This window comes from Nematostella vectensis, chromosome 13, assembly GCF_932526225.1.
Source record: "Nematostella vectensis chromosome 13, jaNemVect1.1, whole genome shotgun sequence".
Taxonomy (NCBI): domain Eukaryota; kingdom Metazoa; phylum Cnidaria; class Anthozoa; order Actiniaria; family Edwardsiidae; genus Nematostella; species Nematostella vectensis.
The window spans coordinates 9007856-9024541 of NC_064046.1; the positions used below are offsets into that span (position 1 = coordinate 9007856).

Consider the following 16686-nt stretch of genomic DNA (forward strand, 5'->3'; position numbering starts at 1 on the left):
GGTTGAGGGGTCTATGTGTTAACATGATTCATTTAGCATCTTGCAATCTACATGTTAACTTCAGCTCAGCTTTAAACCATCTTGGATGAACATTGAAGTGTCTTTATTTTGGTAAAAAATATGTGTTTTTTATGCATTAGCAATAGAATGGAGCTATTTTTTTAAGTGTAGGATATATTCTATTTCACAGTGACTCAACTGAATTTATTTCAAAACTGAAATTAATAATATCTTATTTGTTATCAATTTTTGGGTTACAGTAAAAAAGCTATCATTCTAGATAGAAACTTTTCTTTACGAAATTGACAGTTTACCTTAGCCTCATTGGACTTGAGCCAGATGTTGAAGAGAATGTCATAAGCTGAGTCAATCTCTCCATGAAACCTGTCAAGGCTGATATCAGGGTACGGGGCATTCTCAGCATTGGCAACATACTCTATTATACTCTCTGAAAAGCGGCCAAGACCTTAAAGAAATCAAGGAAAATTACTGAATAATACAATACTGTGGGACACAATGGGACAGACCAAAATAAGGCAACATCCTTCTACAATCATGTTTACTATTTTTTTAACTGTATGTCATCATTTATGACAGATTCGTAGTTGAAACATAGCAAAAAAAAAAAGAAAATCTTAACAGGTATGTAGGAGCATGGATGGTTAGTGTGTCAAACTTAAGATAATAAAGATCAATGTAATAGTTGTCAGGTTAAAGAGAAAGGCTATATTATTGTAAATTGCACATACCCCAATTATAGGTAATTGTAAAAGAGTGATACTTACAGTTAGCAAATACCCACTTCATGTTGTCCTGTTTAGCCATTCCCATCATGGGTAACATGCGCCCCAAAATGTCCTTGAGAAAGGGGACCACACCAAAAGCTAAAGACAGAAACAAGCAAATTTAATTTATTCAAGTGACCTCTTGTTATTAATAGGCTGATAGAGAGGGGGGGGGGGGGGGTAACATTAAAGCAGGACACATACAGTTGATTGACAAAACGTCTAAGCCTGCAGTTATGTGGTGGCTTTATATATGCAGCTAGGCACTTCAGTGGTTTTTACCCATGCTTACATGCGGGCTTGTCCCATAGTTGTGAAGCCGGTTGACGACTGACAACGTTTTGTCAATCAACTGTATTTATACAGTATAACATATTATTATTATAAGAAGTAATTGCAATTTTTGCTTCTGTACTTTTACTGTAAAAAAGGGAGCATCCCCCATAGACCCCCTGGATATGCCACCACACTAAATCTATCATGTCTTGAATACTGAGAAAAAAAGGATTGCACAAAATTGTATCAGAATGAATCAGGTAATAAAATGGAAATAAATCAATACATGCTAAAATGGCATGTTTCAAGCCACTGTGAAAAGAAAGTTGAGAAAATAAGTTCAATAGCTCTAAAGGGTAAATGCTCAAAGATTCAGCAAAACTACTCTGCTTTCACAACAACTGAAACATATCATTTCATCCCCTTTTTAATTTTGTTTCCCTGAATCCAACACATCTAGTACACAGACTACCAAGTTTTTCTACACCCTGATTGTAGTCTTTCTTGTCCCACCAGAATATTACATGGTTGACAACAAGTGTTTTATCTCACCATTCGCAGAAGCAAATGACGCCAGTGTCTGGACAATAAAGTAGTGTGGCAGAGTGCCAGGAGCAAGTTTATCCAGGAGCTCAGCCATGACCTCATGGTCAAACCTCTTGCCCAGAGCGACCAGCACCTCAGACGCCGCGGTCTGCCACTCGGGCTCAATTTCCTAGAACATAACAACACTTGAAGTAACACTTATTTATGCATGGTTAATAATAATATAGGATGAATGAGTGAGTGAACGAGTTAGTGAGTGAGTGAGCGAGTTAGTGAGTGAGCGAGCGAGCAAGCGAGTGATTAAGTGAGTGAGTGGGAGATGGGTGGGTAGGTTGGTGGATGGGTGGGTAAGTGAATGAGTGAGTGAGCGAGCGAGCGAGTGAGTGATTGAGTGAGAGTGAGTGAGTGAGTGAGTGAGTAAGAGAGTAAGTGAGTTAGTGAGTGAGTGAGTGGGTTAGTGAGTGAGTGAGTGAGTGAGTGAGTTAGTGAGTGAGTGAGTGAGTAAGTGAGTGACACCCCAAAGATGCACTGTGTGTCAATGCTTATCACTGCTAGGTTTAAGAGATCATCTTTTAGGTATGGTCCTTTTTTCACTACACTTCCCATTTTATCTATTGTTAATTAGACTCAGGCAATCTAAAATTTTGTTGGGAGGGTCCATGCTTTCTTATACATATTTTTTTTCTTGGAGAAGTGCTCCAGTGCATGTTTTGCTCCATCACATAAACCTCAACATGGAACCCATTAATCTGCACAGTACTGTCTTGTATAGTTTTGTTACTTTACGAGTCAACCATTATTTGGCCATTGTGCAATTAACATGTATAAATACCATTATCATCATCAGATAAATATCAGACTCATTGTCAGATAAATGCTGTAGAAGGGGCATGGCAAATTTTAATTAACTCTTACATAGGACAAAGTCAGGTAGGATTTATCCTATTTGGAAGGGCCGTTATTTGTACAAACAGGTGCAAAAGGAATAAAAATTGCAAAATTAATAAAATGGCAGACTTGTTTCACAATGAATGTGACACTTAAACACGAGGTTCCGCTATAAAAGGGAAAGCTCCTCCCACCCCCAGGGTCAAGAACAATCAGTTATCATCAGCCGTCAATGAGTCAACCAACATGTCCGGAAAATTGCTCTGAGTGCTAAATTCAAATTTCATATTCTAAACCTAATAAAATTTCATTCCTAGACTTGTCGACTTAAAATGGTTCTATTTATATTAAAATATTGCTATACCAAGCTGCATGCACTCTAAAATATGAGTATTTTCATCAAGATAGTAATTTATGCAGATGCGTTAGATTACGAAAACGTGAGTAGAGAGCGAATCAATCAATTTCTTAACACAACTGTCTTGTTACCTGTGCAGAAAAAGTTTTATTCCAGTCAACTAAGGCTCAGAGATAACCAATTTTACAAGAGACATATAATTTGAGACTGTTAGCTTGGCAGTTTATGATTATGATGCAAATCCGAGCCCAGGGGTGGGAGGAGCTTTCCCTTTTATAGCAGAACCTCATGTTTAATATGGTTGAATACAACCAGAAGCTATACCGCCTTTCCACTTTGTCATATAGCTGTTATATGTAGTGGTCTTTAAAGCTGTTTAAAGCAAACGGTGCATACACTAGACTGAGAAGAATATGGAGCATGAAAAAGATCATGAGAAGAATAGAATGAAGAAGAAGTTGAACGAGGAACTGGTACCCTCAGTTTTGTTATGCAGTTGGGAGACCTTGAAGATAAATAAGGGAGATAATGCCGAACTTAAATACTCAACATTTGCTAGAAAAAAAAACCAGGGATGAGGAGTCCTGAATATGCTTAGACAAGATCAAGAATGTCTTTGTAATGTAGCCATAACATGGGCACCCATAGAAAAAAGAGAGGAAGACTTAAAACTTATCCCAGGACACAAAACAATCCCGGGCAGTCCCTGAAATATGCCACAAGAAATTGCTGTAAATGGACTAAGAAAAGTGGAAGAAATGACTTGCAATTCTAAGCATAATAAAGGGTTTCCAGCAGATGAATATCTAAAGAACGTGACTTACAGCCGGATTGTCACCAGTTCACTTCTGGTCGATTATGTAACAATCTCCGATGATTTTTAACAGAAAACATGAAAAATATTTCAAAATATTGAAAGCAGTGTTTATTGAAAGTTTCTTTGAGGATGTGATTAATAATTTAGAGCAGATGGCCTGTTTAATATCTCATATTTTAATAGATTCTTTTGTCTTTTAACGGTTGAGGTTTCCGTCGGACCTCCAGAAGTTAACTGGTGACAATGTGGCTTTAAAAACAAAAAAGCTACAAATTCAAACATGAACACTCTATTTATTACAATGCTATAGCATCTGATCTGTGATGAATAGGTACCACTAAACTCACAAACAGGGTCTAAAACAAAAACACAATTTTTAACTGCTAAAGGAATACAGCATAAAAACACAACCTTGCTAAAAACAGCCAAAATTTTTACCATTCACACTCTAAACACTAGCACTTCCGACCATGACTCTGACATTACAGTGCCATAGCAGGCCTTATTGAGGGGAAGAGCATGATACAGAAAAATTGAGAAACTATTTTCTTGTAATGTTTTTAAATATTAAGGGCCACGTGCCCCCAGTACCCCACCCCCTGCTATGGCCTTGCATTAGAAACCTCGTTTTTTATAAACATATCACCCCTAAATATCTATTCGTTTGACAACCAAACGTATTTTTCCATGAATTTCATGTTCATACGAGCGTGTGAGTTTTTTTTGTGTGGGGGAAGGTCCCATTTTTTTACCCTATGGGTGGGGGAGGATCCTATTTTTCTACCTTATGGGTGGGGGAGGATCCTATTTTTTTACCCTATGGGTGGGGGAGGATCCTATTTTTTTTACCCTATGGGTGGGGAGGATCCTATTTTTTTACCCTATGGGTGGGGGAGGATCCTATTTTTTACCCTATGGGTGGGGGAGGATCCAATTTTTTTACCCTATGGGTGGGGGAGGATCCTATTTTTTTACCCTATGGGTGGGGGAGGATCCTATTTTTTTACCCTATGGGTGGGGGAGGATCCTATTTTTTTACCCTATGGGTGGGGAGGATCCTATTTTTTTTCCGTGCGTCTAAGGGTAGGGCTGAATTTTCTTCACATTTTTTTTAAATCAGAGCCCCCCCCCCCCCCGCTAAATAATGACACGTCCCTAACTTCACAAGATAATCCTGCATCCTCCTGTATTTTTTATCAGATTAATTGTATCAGATCACTGAGAAATTTGTCTGCTTTACCTTTGATTTTGTAAGCTCATCAGAAGCCAGTTTTATGAGTTGTTTAGATACTTCTAGGTCAAGGTCAGGTAGAACATCTTTTATAATTGCAGATGCTGCTCGTAGTAGAACAACACGATGACCAAGACTGAGCTGAAACGAAAGAAAAGGTATACAGAAAAATGACCAAAACTTAGCTAAAACAAAAGACAACATGAGACAACACAATGACCAAGACTGAGCTGAAACAAAAGAGAACATCCCCACCCCCTGGAATTTTGAGTTCCATCAAAAATACCCCCAGCCCCCTCTGGAAATATTGCTTTGACAAAAAGGTCATGTAAACACATGTTTGATTAAAACGTTTCCTTATTTGCTTGGTCGATGGTAAGCGTTTTAGACTAATATCAAAGTTTTTTATTGGTAAGAACTGAAGAAAAGCCCACACAAACATTTTACTTTTCTGCAGTATTCTAACTGGCATTTATTGCAGAACATTCCTTGGAGTTTTGTGACCACTGCATGCTTGAGAATCCAGAATACTTTGCCGGTGCTCCAAAAGGTCATTCTCGCCAAAGTGCCGCTGGAAAGTTTATTAGAGTTTTAGGTGCAAAAAAAGGCCCAATCACAGCACAGCAGTGTTTACTTGTAAACCCTAATTTACTATGTTCGCATCACTGACATCGCTGCTTTGCCTGTTTGGTAGATCAAGTTACTTTGTTTTGTACGATAAGAAAAACTCTTGAAGCAAGAACAATTGCTTGTGACACAGTCGCATTTAGTGGGAAAGAGCAATGTTTTTGCTCAGATAATGGCTTCGGTAAAAGCCTGGTATTTCAAATCTTGCCACTTCTTTTCAAAGAAGACCACAAAATTGGTGACTAAAATGTTCACGTGGAACCCTGTCATTGTGGTTGTTTGCTCGCTGAAATCGGTCGTTCAACTGCAAGCAAAGAGTTCCGCCTGCTGGAGCGTTGGGCTGCAGCATGAAAATAATGTAAACAAATGCTAAGTTTTCCACATTTTGTCAACGACAGCGTTTCTTCCCAAAAAGTTTAAACTAATAAAAAACAAGACAACAATTTAGTGTACACTGACCAAATAGGAACATATTTCTGACATTCCATTTTAGTATTTCGAAGAAAGAAACTGTATTTAATTCTGTCAGAATGATTTTGGTTTCATCGGCTGTCAGTTTTAAATTGGCTTAAACTTCCAACTTGTCATGCCCCCAGAACTAGTCTTTCTAGGAAACTTTTCCAGCAGCTCTTTCGCGAGAGTGACCTTTGGAAGCACCCACAAAGTATACTGGATTTTCAAGCATGGTGACCAATGCAAAAATAATAATTTCTTGATCTTCAAAAAAAATATTTTAATTCATATCACCTAAATGCACGTGTGTGTATGAGCCGATCATCCTGCTTTATTGTTGATCCATTTGGTTGGTTTCTTTACCGGAAATAACAGTGATTAAAATAGTCTATTTGGAAACCAATAGTAAATAAAGATACAGGTGCCACGCCAAATACAGACAAAAACAATCAAATCCAAATTAAGAACGAAAACCCACAAAGATTGTTATTCATTCAAATTTGATCAAAACTCTTTAGTTTAGCTTCCCCTTGATTGCTTCACACAAGATTGTGCAAAAGAAACATCGATTGGTATGCCTGTGTTATTCGAACCATGAAAGAGACAGTTGGTTAAAGATGCAGAATTGACCCCTGAAAACGGTAAAATGTACTATACCCCCTCCCAAACCGCCCAGGAATTTCCAATTCCCTCCAAGGGGTGTGTGTGTGTGTGGGGGGGGGGGGGGGGGGGCGAGTGGGGGTGGTACTGATGTTATCTGGAATAACACAATGACCAAGACTTGGCTGTAAACACAAGAGAACATTATAACAACACAATGACCAAGACTTAGCTGTAAACACTTTGCAAAGTTACCTTCTGATGTTTGATAAGGAATGCTTTGATTGTTGTGAGAACCATCTCTGGCTGCTTTTTCCCGATGTCATGCAACGCCATGATGATCACCTCTCGCACGCCATCTTGCTTATCGTTAGCAGCATCCACCAGCGCTACACAGAGCTCTATGGATATCAGTCAAACAAACAACAATAAATAAAAAAGGATAAGATTGAAGAGTATCAGGCTCATAGCCAGGATTTTAAGTTTGAGGGGAGGGGGTTTAGGTATTCTGTGGAACATTTCTCTTGCACATCTTAGGGCGCGTTTTTTCACCCTATCATTCTGGAATGGGACTGGCTGGTAGAAAATGGCCAGAATGGCATTCAAGTCATTATGCTACAGGTAGCAGATCCTCATCTTATGGAAACAATGTGTAAATATGTGACAGTAGTGCTGCCAAGCTTATGTTACACGAGCTGTCCGAGATTGGGTAACCCCTCCTCACGTTATTGACATTATAAAAAAATATTGTATTGTATCAGTTCCTTATTTGGAATACTTGCAGGTTTACAGTCCTTTTTAAGATTATCAATTAATTAAGATTGTCTTTAATGCTTGCAGGATTATAAGTCAATAGTAAAGAAAGAATCACACATTTTGTGTAAAGTAGCATAGTCTACAATAACTAGCATTTAACTAAGTAACTTACTAGAAAGTGTATTCCTAGAGAAAACAAATATTCTGAAAGCTGCGTGTATGACGTATCTCGTGACCTCGAAGCAAAACCGATAGACATAAAAAACTTAACCACAGAACTGCACATAGCATGCAGAGAATTAGATTTACGTCATAATTTACTTGCATAAGCCATAGTGCAATACAGAATAAAGCAGTTAAGCATTGGTCAACATTTTATTTGGAATTGACAAGACGGAAATAGGACGGGGAAGAATTCACTTGCTTGTAGTTGCAATCTTACCATCAATCTGCCCTCCAGTTTTCCTTACTTCCTCGCTAGCCATGGTTACTTATGTTACAATCCTATGCAGTAGTATTCAGGTACAGAAAGAGTGTATTTGAACCTGGGTTCCAATGAAATTTACAAGACGATCGAACACCACCCCGAGACGGGATCCGCCATGTTCAACAGTGAGACTGCTGTACCAGAGGATCGGAGGCGCATATTTTCAATCAAAACAAAGCCTTGCAAATAAACAATGAATGCGGGGACGGGGAAAGTTTCTTTATAGCCAAATTCGCTGTTGCGCGACCTCGGCGAATCCAAAATCCTTGTCTGGTTTAGGAATAGCGCGTTGTCAGGCAAGCGTTGGGGGCGGTTTGTATGGTTTTGATTGTTTGGTTTGATTGACTACGCGCTATTCCCAAACGAAAAAGGGAATTTTGGATTCTGCGAGGTCGTGCAACAACGAATTTGGCTATAAGAAAAAAAAGGCAAATTTTTAAAAGGAAAATATAAAAATAAGTTAAAGTTACAGATTTTCGCAACGAAAGAGAGGGTGTAGTATTTGCGGACATATACATTTTAAATACGGTAGCTCTATTCAATTAAATTTAATGTTATTTTCCTCCATTACACAATTATCTGAGATCAAGTCGAAAAAAAGCAAGCTTTGCTGCTTTGCTCAAAGAACTGATTTATTTCCCCCGAATTTCATATTTGGGCTTCCTGTGGCGGGCCTTGAAAATCAAATCTCGCGCGCTTTTCGGACAACATGGAGATTTTGGGAACAGATGTATTACTGCATATTTTCTCGCACCTCGATGCTCAATCCCTGTGCTCATGTAGTCAGGTTTGTAAACAGTGGTATGAAGTTTCCACTATCTCCAGCTTATGGAAAATGCTCGTTTTCCAGCAGTGCAGGAAGCGAAATATCAGACCACATCTCGGGAGAGCTGAAACTTGGAAAGAAAGGTTCTTTCAACTACATTTTAAATGTTTGTATCGTCGATCAAGCCAAAGAGAGTTTCTAAAACCGTCATACGATGAGCTTGAAAAGTCTCTAAAGCGATTGGAAAGGGAAAGATACGTCATACTCTACGTAAAGGCGAAAAACGGGATACGGGAATTTGTTAAGATGGCTGGATTTGAATACCGACTAGGGAACGCTTACTACGAACACACGAAATCCGAGACAATTAGTCAAAAGAAGCGCATAATTTTACAAGATAAGGCCTCTGGAAGTATATACGAAAGCCCTGCAGCTCGAGAAATGGTTGGCTTGGGTAAAGGAATGCAAGATTGGAATATCCAACCTGGTCAGTTAGACATCAGAACTCGCGAAAACTACACTGTCTTCGTACAAAGTACTTCAGTTAACCGTGTATTACAGTCAAGGACGAAAGTTGTTTATAAATTGACATAGATGGTTCCGTAAGAGAGGTATTCAGTAATATTACTTTATTCTCGGGCAAAAACGGTTTATATAGCTAATTTTACCTGTTCAACGGCGTGAAATCCTCGGTAGTATAGTGGTGAGTATCCCCGCCTGTCACGCGGGAGACCGGGGTTCGATTCCCCGCCGGGGAGAGGATTTCTTTTTTTTTTCTTCCTTTTTCCTCCCTCGTGATATATTTTTTAATGTTATACTGGGTTACAAAAACAAAACTTTGTTTGAAGTTACATATATACATATGAGCAGTCCCACAAAAAGCATAGCTTATTGAGGTGGGAAGCTATATAAAGCTGCTTATTTATGAAAAAAAAACACATAAATTTACTGTATTTTTGGCGGGTAGAAGGGAGGGGGGCACGGACCCCCTTGGCCATCCGCCGGGCTTCGCCCCTGTTATGACCCCCTGGGATTTGCAGAACAGCTGAAGACAAACACCTACTGCTCATTTTATGATAGTTTATTAAAGTTACATGCAATGAAACCTAATTTACATTGATATCTATTGACTTTCTGCATATAAACTTTTACCATGACAGGCAATTTTATCACCACTCCCCATGTACTGCACCTACACTTATTGATTATTATTTGATTATCACCTTTCCCTAACTGAAAGTTAGTGGTTTTCTGCTCCGTCAGCTTTGTGCACTTTCCTGGCTATACTCTGAATAAAAACCAGACAGTGTCCCAACAGAAAGTCAGGCAACTGCACTAGGCAAGAGATGGCAAGAATCTGATTGGCTTAGAATAATTTGACCGGTTGAACAGAAAATCCCAAAAGACAAAATTAAATCCATGTTTTGAAAATGCGGTGTTGTGATACAACAGATTCGACAGTAAAAATTTTTTCCATTGATCAGACTAAAGCTAATGTCTTGTGTTTGACTTGGCCCCAGGTCCTACTGGAGATGCAGCCCGCCATCCACAGGGAGCGCAACACCAGTGATGAAGCTTGCTCTTGGTGAGCAGAGGAATGAGACCACCTGACTGAACTCTCGACCCTCACCAAAGCGCCTCATGGGTGTGGACTGAATGCGCTTCTGGACAGGTTCGGCAGAGACTCCACCCATGGCTCTAGTCATATTGTGCCATGCGTCAGACATTATGTAGCCAGGGATAACAGCATTGACAGTAATTCCGCGCGGAGCCAAGACTTGTGCATAGTATCTCACCTGTAATAAGGGATAGCAAATTCAATCGTGACTATGCAAAAGAATAGAAAGCTGAATAGTAAGTGAAAATATACTTATTGTAAACCTGATATAAACCCCAGCAAATTTGAATGCCACTTTGCTACAGGTAGCCATCCAGCTAGGAAGTTCTCCCCTTTACCCCTCAGGGTGTATAATGAACACTCATTATTGCCAGTGCCTTATTACCTTGCTATTTCTGCTTTGTATTTAAATAACTATTACTGTTTTGTGTTTAAATAACTATTTTGTATGTGTAATACTTGCTAATTTGGGATAGGCATTGCTAGTGGGAGAGGGTGTGTGGACAGCGGTCTCACAAGTTTGGCGGAAATTTGATACTACCTCCCCCCCCACCCTAAAATATTAGGGATAGCGAGTCTTCATTAAAAATGTTGGTATAATAAGGACATACGCTATGTCTGGCCCCCTTTAGGAAAAGCTGAGCTACGACAATGAACTGTGTATTTTTGCAAGTAGGGCTTTTCCTATGGTGTTTCTCGGTTGTAAAGATATTCGCGATTTTTGGCTACTCGCGCTGTTTTGGTTCCTTTTTCATGTTGAGAAGAAAACTACAAACGAACAACGAATCTGCAAATAAAGAGCTAAAAATAAAGAGAAAGAGTTAAATCTCCTAGTTGCTTGGAGGGGGGCCTTGGAGGGAGCGCAGCGACCAGAGAGCAAGTCTAATCTTGGTATCGCATATGCGAAAACCTGATTTTTCGTGTCCACACCACAGGCTTCCCATTCGGCTTATTTGTATTTTGATTTTATGCTTGTCAGCGGTCTTTTTCGAGAACCCCTGTACTGAAACATGTTCGTTAGAGAGAACGTTGCCAATAATTCTAAAAAGACGGGTGTTTAGAAAAAATTGTAGCACGAAAACCTTTTCTAAAACGCAGTAATGTTATTATCCATGGTAGAAGTAGTATTCTAACGTCATCATTTCGTTAATCCCCTACTTTGATTAGGAATATAATATTAGTAGAACACCAATCATCAAAGAGCTCGTAACAAGTTTTTCTGGCTTGAAATAAATTATCGATAATTCAAGTTCGTTCTCCAGTACTAGCACTCATATTCAGTAAAACTACTTGCCGACTGGGTCTATCAAACAAGTAAAACCTGTTTGGGCTAAGCGACGGTCTGACAGACGATACCGCATATTATTATCATAACATAACTGAATATATCTTTCTTTTCATTTGAACAAAGCTTGCTTACTTTACGGTATGTGGGCTTTTATCTAATTTGTAACATTTTTCCATTAAAGATAGGTAAAAAATTTTTTAGAGTAATTACTTTTTTGCGTGACACTCGAATCAGAGGTTAGGGTGTTTAGTAAAACTACTTGATTGACACTGATACTCTTCAAACACCGCAAATAGCTAATAGAAACCAGTAACAGACTTGAGAAATCAAGTAAAAGTACTTGATTGACACTAATACTCTTCAAACACCGCAAATAGCTCACAGAAACCAGTTATATACTGGAAAATCAAGTAGGGTACTTGATTGACCCAGATACGCATCGTCTGTTTCGCAAAACAGCTGTAGCGTAATATTTTTTCCAACTAGCAAATAAAGGAGTCACGTAATACCTTCACAAGAGAATACTATCCGTATCAGATAGATATGCTAGAATATAGTGCAAAATGACGTCTTACCAGCAGTTCCATGCAACCTTTAGCTTGCGCGGTAATCGCGTAGCCGGGCTTAGGAGTCTGTAGAACATTTGACCCGTATGTAGACACGGCTACAATATACCCCATCCCGTCCTCCATAATTTTAACGGCCCGCTCCACGCAGCGGATGAAGCATTTCGGGTAAATATTCTGGAAATAATCGTATGTAGAAAAGTTCCTGAAATCGCCAGATCCGATGTTAAGCGAGTAACTTTCCGCCGCTTTCTTCGCGTTGTCGGTTTCCGCACCTGATGTAATACCTACGGCAGCCCCGGCGTTATGCACAAATGCGTTTAATTTATTCCCAAAGTTTTGCTCGACGCAATGAAAAATCTCATCAACGGTTGATTCCTCGCCAATATCACCCTTTAGAAGGAAAACTTTCACGTCATATTTTGATTCGAGCTCTTGTTTGGCCTTGTTCGCGGCCTCTACATTGGAATTGAAGGTCAAAATTAGCCCAGAATAGCCCTCTTTAGCCATTTCCTCGGCTACATTGAACCCCAAACCCCTAGTACCCCCGGTAATAACTCCGTACATTGTTTCACGTTTTTGTGTTTAATCCAAGAGGGCACTGCTGTAGCGATGATAATGCTCTCTGGGGGAAAGAAGTGCTTATATAGTTTGAAAACAAGTTCAAGTGTATATACGTTGAGCTCGTCTGTCCGGTTAAACCCTGTTTAGGAATGGCAAAAAAAGTAATTTTACTCTATCGGCTGAAAAAGTAGTCAATTCCAGTAAAACCGGGATAGACCGGTAATGTTAAGGTTTTTGGTTGGTTGTTCATGAAAGAAAATATTTTTTTGTAGAATGTTGCTGCCTATATAGTTTCAAACGATTTGGAAAAACAAAGGTTAAAAAACTACAATTATTTCGAAAAAAAGTGGGGGAAATTGGGCGAGCAGTTTGCAAGTTCGCTGGTATGTGGAAACACAACAACCGTTGCTCGCAAAGCACTTGCCCAAATAGCTCAGAATTTGACAACAATGAAGTACGAATATTATTGAGATTTTTAAGATGTTTACGACAAACAAAGAGTTAAATCGTAGTGTGATCACACCCCCGGGGGAGGGTTCCTCAGGGTAAAAGTGATAGGGATGTTCGTCGGGAATTTTGAATATACCCCTAAAAAATTCCTGCACACCAAAAATTGCTACCCTAAAAAATACCTCAGAAGCATTAAAGAATACCATTTCTAAGAGAAGTAAAGCCTATTTTTTATCAGATTTCCCTCCCCACTCCCCTCCTCTCACACTGTGAGCGTGGCTGTGGTTGAAAAAAAGCGAGGTCCTCGGTCGAGTTGCACCCACTCGGACGTGTTGAACGTGAACTATTATGTCGCGTAGTTTAGGAGTTCTTACATCCATCTCACGTATATTCCAGTCTAAATCCATCGCCAAAACGGGAAATTATAGCGGCACAGCGTTACCAATCACTCGTCCTAACCTCAACGCTATGGAGGGAGTGAAAACAGAGAAGGCAACGTTTGCCATGAGCTGATTTTGGTTTCCCGAGGCGCAGTTCGGGTGTGCGCCTGGTGTGGTCCGCACTAAAGTCGGATACACTGGCGGACAGAAAGAATATCCGACCTACCATAGCCTGTGAGTATAGAATCGTATTGTCAGCTAAACTGTGTCTGGTTGAGCAATTAACGGTGTATTTTGTTTAGTTGCTTTTTTTGTTTGAATGTAACCGGTAAGTTATTAACGTAATGTAACTTACGTTCGGATGGTGGTTATGTAAGATGGAACTCGGAACTAAAGGATGGCATTGTTTCTGTCATTTTGTATAATAATACTGCACAATAGTGAAGTTTTTTATTATAAGTGGATTTTTCTTAGTGTTTCGATATTCAAACTGTTGTTCTGGAGTCATTAGGATGCGAGTAGAGGCAATTTTATGGCCCCATTTTATTGCGAATATTGTTACGTAACGATGTTTGTCGCCAGTAGCCACAAGTATGCCAAGCTCACAGTGTGTCATTACGCTACGTTGTGACTTAGTTTGAAGTAAACATACACCTATTTCAAATAAGGTTGCACTTGAGAACTCATGTGTTGTAACCCGCGGTGGTTCATGGGTAGAATATAAACGGCTGAATCCTTGAATCTGAAAGCTGGGTAAGTACGCAGCTGCTTTGTCTCCTATTATCTTTGTTTTGCAAAGGAGTTCTTTTGTCTCTATTCTTCTCGTTCTTTGTGTCGAGGTGCGGATATTTTTCATTTGCCCAATCAAATTGCCTGACTCTGAAAGCTACCTTTTAATCTTAATTTTCGCGTCACTTAATTTCGTGATTCTAAAAGATTCACAAAAATAAAGTTATGCGAAAATTAAATGTCGTGAAAATTATGATGCTTGAAAATTAAGTGAGCACAAGAAGCCTTGGGGACTATTGGCCGTTTTATGTAAACACCTTGTTTATTTAGTCATCTAATGTATAATAGTACGGTAAGGGTTGAGTTGGACATGTATTTATAGATTTTTATGAATCTAAATTTACTCCACGCATCATTTTGTTACCAATTGTTTTATTTTTGATGATTCAGCACATTTTAATTCCACTTGATTTTATTTTCCCAAAATCATGATATCTGATTTTTATGAAAATAGGAAAATCACAAAAATAAAGTGTCGCAAAATATCACCATCTCGAAATCGTGAAATTTTGAAGTCGCGAAAATTGAGTGTAATAAGGTATGTGAATGATCATAAGAATGTAAACTAAGATCCTACAGCTTTTGAAACCTGGATTTGTATTTTATTTACACTTATTTGCTTCATACCCATGAAGTCCAGGTGTGTGGAGTTAAAATGAGCCTTTCATTCTACAAAACAAAATCTTAAAAATCTCAATGATATTGATAGGGTCTATTTATACTTGATTGTTGTGTCTTCAATGTAGTTTCTTTTTTCAGCGGGGACCATACTGAGTCAGTTCAGATAGAGTATGACCCTAAAGAGACAGACTACAACAAACTTTTGAGAATATTCTGGGAGAACCATGACTCTACTTCTTGCCACAAGCGGCAGTACATGTCCGCCATCTTCTTTCACAATGAAAAGCAAAAGCAGGATGCAGAGATAACACGAAATGAGCACCAGCAAAAAGTTAGAGGACCGATAGTTACGAAAATCCTACCTGCTCAAACATTCTATGATGCTGAAAAGTAAGTAGCACCAAGAAATTGTATGTCAACCAATCAACCAATGGCAAAAACATAGAATCTGTGAAAAACTTTTCTAGTTGGGGGGCTTAAAGGAATGTTCAAAATGACCCAGGATTTGCTGTTTTTAAAATATGTCATAAATAGATGACTTTTCTTTTATAAAGCATTATAAGCAACCATTGTTTCACTACTTACTCAAGCAACGATTTAGTTGCTATCAAATATATTTCCTATGTGTTTCTCTCCACAGCTACCACCAGAAGTACATACTGAGGAACTCATCACACATTCTGGCCAGTCTTGGTCTAAGCAATGAGGAAATCAAGAGTTCTTATGTTGCCACCAGGTTGAATGGGTATCTAGGTGGCCATGGGTCTCTCTCACAGCTTGATGGGGAGGCCAAGAAGTTAGGGCTTACAGACGAAGTGCTTGATGCTCTAAGGGAGATTGTGAGGTACAGGTCTAGTTAGTCTGGGTAGGAACCAAGATTTAGATTAGAGTCGGTAAGAGTTTCATTCTCTCATTATTTCTAGGTTGTGATCATTCTCTTTAGGTTATGATCAAACCAGTCTTAAGAGAGGGTTGAAAAGATTTTTTTTTAAATAATGATTTGACTACTGGATTTTAATTATTTTAAAAACTATTGACCCAAGTTCGATGTCCTAGATTTCTTAGTAGTGAGAATTTTGGCTCTGAAACACTTACCAGCAATGGTTCTATTGCTTTGTATAATTTTTCAAGCACATTCCATTTATTTATTTAATCTCCTGTACAGTAATAACCTGTTTATACCATATACATACCTGTCAAGTCTCAAGATTTTGGACCCCCGAAAATTATTCTATAGAAAATCGTCATTTTGAGTATTTTTTATTAAAATATTTGAAACAATAATTCCCTTGCGTAGCGCAATTTATCTAACAACCTTGTGAGATCTATTAGTGGATTTGTTTGTGAGAGCTTTTTATATGACAAATGCCTGCAAGGTTAACCCCACCCCTCCACCCCAAAAATGAATATACCCCACCCCTCCCCCCAAAAAACTCAAGCCTTGAGATTTTCGGAGGTTGACAGGTATGCATATAAGTGATTTAGTGGCAAGTTAATGTTGTTCTACTAGAAAGTATTGTTGTATTGTATACGTTAGATTCAAATGAGTCAAGTTCTTGTTATGTTCAACACTATGATGTCCTGCAGCTAATACTAAGTTCTGCTTGGTGGCTGTTTGATTGATGACTCAGCTGAACATGGCAGACAAGATCATGTATGGAATCTTTTTAATAATGTGATAGATATTTACATATTACTTTGGCAGTACAGAATATTTCGATTAAATGTCATTGTTGTCTTTTGAATTGTATAAAAATGTATCTTCTCTTGATATACATCCTGCGTGGGTCGAAAGCTGCATTAGAATATTCTTCTGTACC

At 38.8% G+C, this 16686-nt stretch overlaps 4 protein-coding genes and 1 non-coding gene across 7 annotated transcripts in view; 3 read left to right on the forward strand and 2 right to left on the reverse strand.

Annotated features, from left to right (window-relative positions):
• LOC5518528 (maestro heat-like repeat-containing protein family member 1) overlaps positions 1-7967 on the reverse strand; it is a 36875-nt gene extending 28908 nt beyond the window's left edge. For both annotated transcript variants that reach the window (XM_048720823.1, XM_032363236.2), the window contains exons 1-6: positions 7780-7967; positions 6837-6982; positions 4911-5042; positions 1614-1776; positions 786-884; positions 315-466 (exon numbers count right to left, since the gene is read on the reverse strand). In XM_048720823.1, coding sequence (XP_048576780.1) covers positions 315-466; positions 786-884; positions 1614-1776; positions 4911-5042; positions 6837-6982; positions 7780-7822 — 735 coding nt within the window. In that variant the 5' untranslated portion in view covers positions 7823-7967. The remainder of the gene's footprint in view (positions 1-314; positions 467-785; positions 885-1613; positions 1777-4910; positions 5043-6836; positions 6983-7779) is intronic.
• Positions 7968-8510: 543 nt separating this feature from the next.
• On the forward strand, positions 8511-11020 carry LOC5518580 (F-box protein SNE). 2 transcript variants are annotated; one of them, XM_032363239.2, is made up of 2 exons: positions 8511-9077; positions 10111-11020. In XM_032363239.2, the coding sequence occupies exons 1-2, from the start codon at positions 8534-8536 to the stop codon at positions 10158-10160; spliced, it is 594 nt and encodes a 197-aa protein (XP_032219130.2). In that variant the 5' UTR covers positions 8511-8533; the 3' UTR covers positions 10161-11020. The 2 variants fall into 2 exon arrangements, 1 of the variants encoding a protein (XP_032219130.2); XR_007306294.1 differs by lacking the exon at positions 8511-9077 and adding an exon at positions 9174-9293.
• Positions 9277-9348, forward strand: Trnad-guc. The gene has a single exon. It is a non-coding gene; the product is annotated as a tRNA-Asp (tRNA).
• On the reverse strand, positions 9657-12711 carry LOC5518529 (enoyl-[acyl-carrier-protein] reductase [NADPH] FabL). The gene is made up of 2 exons (XM_001638484.3): positions 12072-12711; positions 9657-10386 (listed from the first exon to the last, which is right to left on the reverse strand). Exons 1-2 carry the CDS (start codon positions 12627-12629, stop codon positions 10114-10116), a joined length of 831 nt encoding a protein of 276 aa, XP_001638534.1. The 5' UTR covers positions 12630-12711; the 3' UTR covers positions 9657-10113.
• A 668-nt stretch (positions 12712-13379) lies between these two features.
• LOC5518530 (peptide methionine sulfoxide reductase-like) lies at positions 13380-16616 on the forward strand. Its single transcript, XM_001638417.3, is given in 3 exon segments — positions 13380-13690; positions 15005-15256; positions 15507-16616. Coding segments are annotated over 3 exon segments (738 nt in total). The 5' UTR covers positions 13380-13424; the 3' UTR covers positions 15727-16616.
• Positions 16617-16686: the final 70 nt, after the last annotated feature.